The 7,760-nt window shown below is 42.4% G+C and overlaps 1 protein-coding gene across 5 annotated transcripts in view; it reads left to right on the top strand.

Annotated features, from left to right (window-relative positions):
* The first annotated feature begins 883 nt into the window (after nt 1-883).
* The window catches only part of matr3l1.1 (matrin 3-like 1.1), a 14,412-nt gene continuing 7,535 nt past the window's right edge, over nt 884-7,760 (top strand). For all 5 annotated transcript variants that reach the window (XM_084041355.1, XM_084041357.1, XM_084041354.1 and 2 more), the window contains exons 1-10: nt 884-1,017; nt 2,526-3,581; nt 4,651-4,712; nt 4,904-4,942; nt 5,164-5,239; nt 5,535-5,657; nt 6,071-6,193; nt 6,452-6,568; nt 6,804-6,928; nt 7,151-7,533. In XM_084041355.1, coding sequence (XP_083897481.1) covers nt 2,547-3,581; nt 4,651-4,712; nt 4,904-4,942; nt 5,164-5,239; nt 5,535-5,657; nt 6,071-6,193; nt 6,452-6,568; nt 6,804-6,928; nt 7,151-7,533 — 2,083 coding nt within the window. In that variant the 5' untranslated portion in view covers nt 884-1,017; nt 2,526-2,546. The remainder of the gene's footprint in view (nt 1,018-2,525; nt 3,582-4,650; nt 4,713-4,903; nt 4,943-5,163; nt 5,240-5,534; nt 5,658-6,070; nt 6,194-6,451; nt 6,569-6,803; nt 6,929-7,150; nt 7,534-7,760) is intronic.

Genomic DNA, 7,760 nt, shown 5'->3' with positions numbered 1-7,760 from the left:
ATTTTCAAAGAAATCTGGGGGGAATAAACATTTTTTTATATATATTTTTAAAACATTTTAAGTTTTAACACTAATCTGGTACAGGGGTCACAAAATACTTATAGATGGCCTAAGATGGGGGGGTGGGGTTCGTGGACAAATAAATCAATTTGGGGATCCTTGACAAGAGAAAGTTTGAAAACCACTGTGTTAAACAACATTTAGGAAGCATGCCCAAAATAAGAAACAAACACAAAAAATGCAACCCGCGACCACCAATAATTTTCAAACGACTTTATAGCAAAACAAGCCCAAAGTTGCTTATAATAAGCAGACATGGCAACCCTGAATGCGCCACACCAGAGTGTAGAAAATAGAGTAACGACACGCTCTGATCTCGCCGCAAAGCGGGCTCCTATGGGCTATAGTTCCAAACATTGGAACTATCTCATTGCGATAGACAGAGCACTTCCGCATTCCATTCTTACAATGGAAGTCGACGCTAGTGTCAGAACTCTCTTTATGGCTCTGCGCCACACAGCAGCGTCAATTCACCCAGCTGAAACACAAAAAGAATTTCCTCTTTGTAGGTTGCTGATCCGGTCCATAGATATATGTATCCGGTCAGCCATACGGACTGACTCAGTTATTGCACCCTGATCCGGTCAAAGAACGTGTGGATACCACGGAAACAGTGCGTAAATGGAAGGCGGGATCTAAACCTCTAAACTGGATAATTACAATGATGATTAATTCTGAAATGTGTGACATTCTTTTATTTAACCTGAACTGCAATGCAATTCGAGAAAAAAAGACTGCTTGTTCACACGCGTGTCCGTCCTCCACCCTCTATAGATGTTTTAATTATTAATTTTACTTTGAAGTTACAACCGGAAGTCAATATATTTGTTTAAGCGTTGTGACGGACGGTCGTAGCCAAATGTGATCCGATACGAACTGAGTTAATGTTCTGTTCATTTCTGATGATCACGGCTGGCTAATAATACATATCCATTTAGTCACCATTCGTAAAACAAGGTAATACCACTTCTGAATAACGTCGATTTTGTAGATTTAGCAAGGGTGCGAAACATGTTGTTATCCGATGCTAGCTGAACTGTGTTCCGTTAACGGAGCTAGGCCAGGTTTAGCCCTGATACATGACTGTCAGTCATGGATTAACTTTAAATTGGTGTTTGCTAATTCTCCCTTTCTGGTCCGTACATCTACATAAACGTTCAGATTTAAATATAAATTCAAATATAAAGTGCTTACCTCATGGCCATGGATGTTGCAATTATGTACGGATCCTCAGAAATACCCGTAAATTCCGTAATGTTCAATAAAAATAATTTTAATCCGATCGGTGGCCATTTTCTCCGTATTTTCTACATGCGCTTTCAACTACGCGATCCTATCGGTTGGGAGGTGTATTGCACTCTGATACATTCTAACTATGAGAAAATGGCCACCGATCGGATTAATTATTTTTTTAATTGAACAATATGGAAGATACGGGTACCTCTGAGGGGCCGAACATAACTGTAACATCCGTGGCCATGAGGTAAGCACTTTATATCTGAAATCCGAACCTTTATGTAGATGTAGGGCCTTAAATGGAGAAAATGCAAACACTAGATTGAAGTTCATCCATGACGGTCTTGGATCCCAGGCTAGGTTCAGCTAATGTTGATGTTATCATTCATCCATTGAGGTTCAGTATATTCTGCACTTAATTCCAGTTTAAATTACTTTACGATTTCCCTGTTTTACAGCAACCGACTTCAAACTCTTTGTTAAGCTTCTTCAGTGTGTAATAATAATACTACTACTGCTGTGCTGACCTATGCTGGAAAAGTTCTCTTTTTTTTTTTACTATGTAAAAATCTTTTGAAAATAGCCGAAATGTATACAGAGCTGAAGTGGTTAATGTATGTTTTGTGATAATAATCAAAATCTAAAAAAAAAGTAACTAGTTACTACTAAGGTTTTCAAATAATTGTATTGGAGTAAAAGTACAATATTTGCCTCTGAGATATAGTGGGGTAAAAGTGAAATTGGAAATACTCAAGTAAAGTACAAATACCTCAAAATTGTACTTAAGTGCAGTACTTGAGTAAATGTACTTAGTTACTTTGCACCACAGGTTCAGTATATCCTTGTATTTAATTCCAGTTTAAATAACTTTACGATTTCCCTGTTTTGCAACAGCCGACTTCAAACTCTACAGTAATTTCCCCTAGAAACCTATTTTTGTTAAGCTTCACAGTCTGTTATTAAAGTATTCAATCAAATATTCAATAGCACTATTACTGCTGCTGACCTATGCACGCTGTTTCACACTCAAGACAATGCAATGCATGATGTGAATGCAAAACACAACGTAAATTGTTTGTTTTTTACTGCTTTTACAGATATTGTTGCCTATATATCTCAGTATGATTAAGGTATCCAACACTCATCAGAAACCTCACGTTATTCTCAATCTATCTTTTAATACTTTTTGTATGCCCTCTCTCTTCTTCCCCGGTGACCTCTGTCTACAGAGTGCGCTCAGTGGTTCCACCATGTCTAACAACCACCAGCCATACAGGAGACATCCTGCTCCTGCACCGACCGAACACACCCGCCCATCTTACAGCTCCTCAGATAATAACCAACACTTTTACAGGCAGCACCTGGAGCCTTCATCTGCTTTACCCTCCCAGTCTTCCTCCTCCTATGCCTCGTCGTTGTTGCCAGGCTCTGACGGTGCCCTCAATATCCTCAGAAGCTGTGGACTCGAACCCACAGACCTGTCCCTGCTGGCCGAGCTGCCAGAGGACGCCCTCACACTTGACTCTCTGCCTCATCTCCTTAAACAAATTAAAGTCAGGAGGGGAGGTGGTCAGACTTTCCCCACTCCTCCTGCTCCACCTTCCTCTTCCTCCTCTCATCCTCCCCGCTCATCATCCCGTCAAGTGACCACTAGCTCCGCCTCCTCCGGGGATTGGGATAAACTTCGAACACAGCCTATCCAGTACCCTCTAGACCACGTTCGCCCGACAGTAAACAAATCTAGACCCCTCCCACCCGAGCAGGTCCAGGATTGGCAGGACCGCTGGGGAAACCCCCGGCAGACCGGTTCTGTCACTCACAAGACATCATCATCATCATCAGCTTCGTCATCAGGCTACGTAGTGGACTATGCGCATAAAGACAGAGCTGCTGTAGGCCTGTATGACAGAGTCAGTCCCAGCTCGACAGCATCAGCACCAGGGGAGAGCACTATAAAGCCTCCTTCCTTATTCTCTCTGCATGTTGAGGAGTACCGACCCAAAGCTCTGCCGCAGCCCCATGAGCACAACGCTCCCTACAGCAGGATGCCTCCTGCTACTGCCCCCCTCTCCTCTCAACCGGGGGTAGTCGATTACAGAAAGCCTGCTCCACCTCCTAACGAGTACAGGAGTCTCCAGCCACAGCAGGTTTCTCCCTACGTTGGTCAGCCGAGTTCGTCTCAGAAGCAGCCATCCCGGAAAGCAGCCCTGGACTTCCATGGAACAACCCCGGTGACATATCCTTACACCTGCTCTCTGTGTGATATCACCGTGTTGTCAGAGAAGGTAAGTACCTGCTGGTGTCTCTTCACATGTCTTCTGCTTACTCCTCTTCCTCTCTGGCAAAGGCAGGTAGGCTGTTGTTTCAATTAACTACAGTATGTACAAAACTCTGCTGCCCGCCTGCCTGCTCGTCACCACCAGTACCCGCTCCAGAGACCACATCACACCAGACCTTCACTGGCTCACAGTCAGACACAGAATACATTTCAAAATACTACTCACAATCCACAAGGCCCTCAACAACCTAGCTCCACCCTACCTACGTCCTCCTTCACCACTATGCCCCCTCCAGATCCCTCAGGTCTGGTGATGCTAACTTCCTGCAAACGCCCAGGACCAAGCGCTGAACCTGGGGTGACAGGGCTTTGTCATTTGCCACCTGTGGAACACACTTCCAACCCACATCAAAGCAGCCCACACGCTCTCTTCTTTTAAATCCTCCCTCAAAATGCACCACTTCAGACATGCCTTCCCCAGCTAATCCCATTTCCATTGTTTTACCTTTAAATTGATATTTTTCTGTTAATGTAAAGTCTATGTATTTATTCATATTTACTGATTTACCATACCATAATCCAACATCATCATGTTCAAAGTCCTCAAGTTTGCAGACTACAACTTCCTGCCTGTGTTTTCTCAACATATGTTGGGTTCTATCTATCTCTGATCCACATTTTGCAAAATATCCCTTGACTGGAAAATGGAAAGAATTCACTCAAGCTTCCTGTTTTCTGACACAGGTGGACACCATCATAAGTCACTTCAATATTGTTAAATAAGTATAAAACAAGCTGCCTATTATTGTATACTGCTTCATTGTGAGCTGTGCTGTGTAAAAATATGTGCTACATCTCTTGTAAACAAGGCTGATAGCCTTTGGTAACCACGGCACCGGGTAGGAGTAGCCTTGGAGGGAGGTGCACAAAGCAAGCATGCTGGTTCTTGCATCAATAGAGAGGACCACAGCATGTCTGCACAATTTATTCCGGTCATAGGGCGGCAATTTCAAATATTGTAGTGGTTTCCAGCGGTTAAATGTCCGTTTTTAATATTTTTGTTTTGTCATTTGCAGTTCTGGAATCAACACGTCAATGCGCCTCAGCATGCAGATGGACAACTCGCCGTGCTTAAGCAGTGAGTCAGCAGCACTGGAAAACTCACACAGATATCACTGTTTTAACCTGTGAAGGGAAACACACAGATATTGATTGTTTAACTCTATGGAAACACAAATTAATTAAGCATTTTCTGATTGGCAGAATGGACAACCATATAGAATGTTGTTCTAGTTGTGTTGTAATGGTTGTCTGCCTGTCTCTCCTCAGGTTTCCTGACTGGGACTGTAGGCTGGATAATAACAGGAGGTAATGTCACAATTCAACAGCATAGCTCCACGTTTTACCATTGTTTTTATTGTTTATTTACTATGCACTGTTTAAACATACAATGAAAATATCTATTTTTGTCGCATTTGATATTTTGCCAAATCCTACCATCAGCTACACACACACACACACAGAGATGGATATTATTTTTTTCGTTTGTGAGGTAGTGTCCAACACTAAAATGTATCCTATCTCTCAAGCTCTGAACCACAGAGGTCAAAGGATGAAGATAGGCCTGCCCAGCGAGTTCACCCAAATAAAAAGACACAACAGAAGGTATTTACTGTTTATATTTCAGATTTTGTGTACACAATAGGCCGTCCTTTTACCTAGGTTTCGAAACTCTTTTCCCTCCTACTTTAGGGTTAGGTTACTTGTAAATGATTGTTGTTGCTGAAAAAATAAAATAAAATATAAACAAACTTAATTAAAACATGTTGGAAAATAACCATGACACTGTTGACAGAGGTGTGGTGAGGGGAATTGTGGGTAATGACAGAAAAGTAATTGCAGTATTCCTGGATTTTTGTTTGATAACTGAATGGAAACTAGTTTGTTTTCTGTCTCCCAGCGTCCAGCTACTGGGAAGGTGATTTCTGCCAAATTTGTAGCTCAGTCTGTGGATGAGACTTACCTGAGGTCCCTGGTAGAAACATTTGGGAAGGTTGTTAAAGTTATCCTGTTCCCATCATTGGTAAGACTTATTTACACATGCGCACACGCACGCATACAAACACACACACAAGGTGTAATAGAATCTCATTAACTATTGAAAATAATAATTCTAGTTACAAATGTTCTAAATGTATTTGTTTGTTTGTTGCTCCCAAAAATCTTGCACATTAGGCTGTTTTTACACATTTACACATTCATTTTGTGTAGGGTTTGGTATCATTTGTAGGTTGTTTTTAGAAATAAGAAACACATTCACATAATGCTGTATTTATCCTGCTACATCATAGAATTGAAACGTTAACGGGTGAATAATAATCACACACTTAATTCATAAGTTTATAGTGTATATATTCCTACATACAAGGAATTGGTACAATGTAGTAAAGTGTCAGCAGTATTAATACATGATCTAACAGAATATGTGACCCGCAGGCGTTTGTAGAGATGGGCTCCAGTAGCCAGGCCAGAGATCTGGTTAAGTGGTACGACCGTAACCCAGTGTCCAGTGGACAGAACATCATCTTTGATCACTCCTCTACTTTCAACTTCCTGCAGGTAATTTCAACTTCAGTCATACTTAGTTGTGCGTGGGTGTCGCACCCTGACAATAGCAGGTCTTCATGCTCACTTGTCATGAGCTGAACTTGTAAATCCGCTATTTTTGTGGGTGTCTGTGAAAGTGTGAACTGGGTGTCTGTCTCTGAAGGTTCCAATGCTTGAAGTGGGTTCAACCCTGTGATGGTGTGCATCTCAACGCTCAACATTAACTGCATAATGTAAAATCGCTATTATTATTGGTGTGCCCTTTCCCAGAGTTCTCGTGTGGTGAGTTTTAGCCCCGCCCCTTCAGAAGAGGACAACATCTCTGACCTCATCAGCATCATCAAACGCTTCGGACCTCTTCTGTACACGCTATTCCTGCCCTCAATGGTAATATATGTCCTGTCCCCTAAACCTTCATTTACAGGGAGTGGGCAAGGGGTAGAGATGAGCCTATTTCACCCACACAATAACCTGACCAATGCTGGGTAGTACTGAAATCTGAACACGCTGATTGACGCCTTGCTTCATGACACGTCATTGCTACAGTATAACCCTGGCAATACCAGACTATTTGTAGTGTAGTATTTGTCATTTATCAAAATTAATTGTTTTATTCAAACAGGCTTTTGTAGAGATGAAATTTGCACCAGATGCTCAGAAGCTGGTGGACTATTATTCCACTAACATCCTGAAGATAAACGATGTGGCCATTAAGGTGTTCTACTCTGGAGAATATAACACACTCATGTAAGTTTCATTCTGGATTCATTCAACCCAGCTTTTATGTGGTTTTGCTAACAATGCAGTCACTTCTTTCCATATTTAGTTTTCAATCTTTGTACAGCTCTCTGGTACAGCGTGATGGGACAAGACCACATGAATATGTGGTGTTGGTGTTTATGAACATGGATGATGACGATGAACACTGATTTAATGTTAATCATTAACACTGCTTCTAATGTCCTACAGGAGAGTGCCAAAAGCGAAGAAATTCGAAGAAGAAGAGGAGATTTCTGGAAGGAAGAAGAGTAGGAGCCCACGTAGTGCAGGAAGGACGAGGAGCAGGAGCCCACGTAGTGCAGGAAGAACAAGGAGCAGGAGCCCACCCTCAAAGAGAAGGAGGAGTAGAGACAAGGAGGATAGGGAAAAGAGGACGGACAGAGAGAGAGTGAGCAGTGAGAGGAAGAGAGAGGAGGAGAAGAGGGAGGCGGACAAGGATAGAAATAGAGAGGTGGAGAAGAAGAGGGATGGAGAGAAGGAGGGAGAGGGAGAGAAGGAGAGCAGTGAGAGGAGGGCCAGGTCTGAATCCAAGGAGTTAAGCTCCGCCCCCATCAAAACCGACACACATCCTGGTGAGAATCAAACCACTCTGTTAAACCTAACATCACATTTTCAGCGGAGAGATTTGGTGTAGAGAGGGGAAAAAAGCATACCACGTACAGAGCAAACTCGGGTCAACTTTACTAAGTATAGAGGGTCTATGTGGTTGTCATGACATCTGACTTGAACCCTGAAGGTCTTTTCACACGGGGAGTAATTGACCTGCTTATTAATTCATTTATAAAGATAGGGAGGCGGA

Source organism: Gymnoscopelus microlampas (assembly GCF_963454915.1).
Source record: "Gymnoscopelus microlampas genome assembly, chromosome: 18".
NCBI lineage: Eukaryota > Metazoa > Chordata > Actinopteri > Myctophiformes > Myctophidae > Gymnoscopelus > Gymnoscopelus microlampas.
This window is presented reverse-complemented; position numbering and strand designations above follow the sequence as displayed.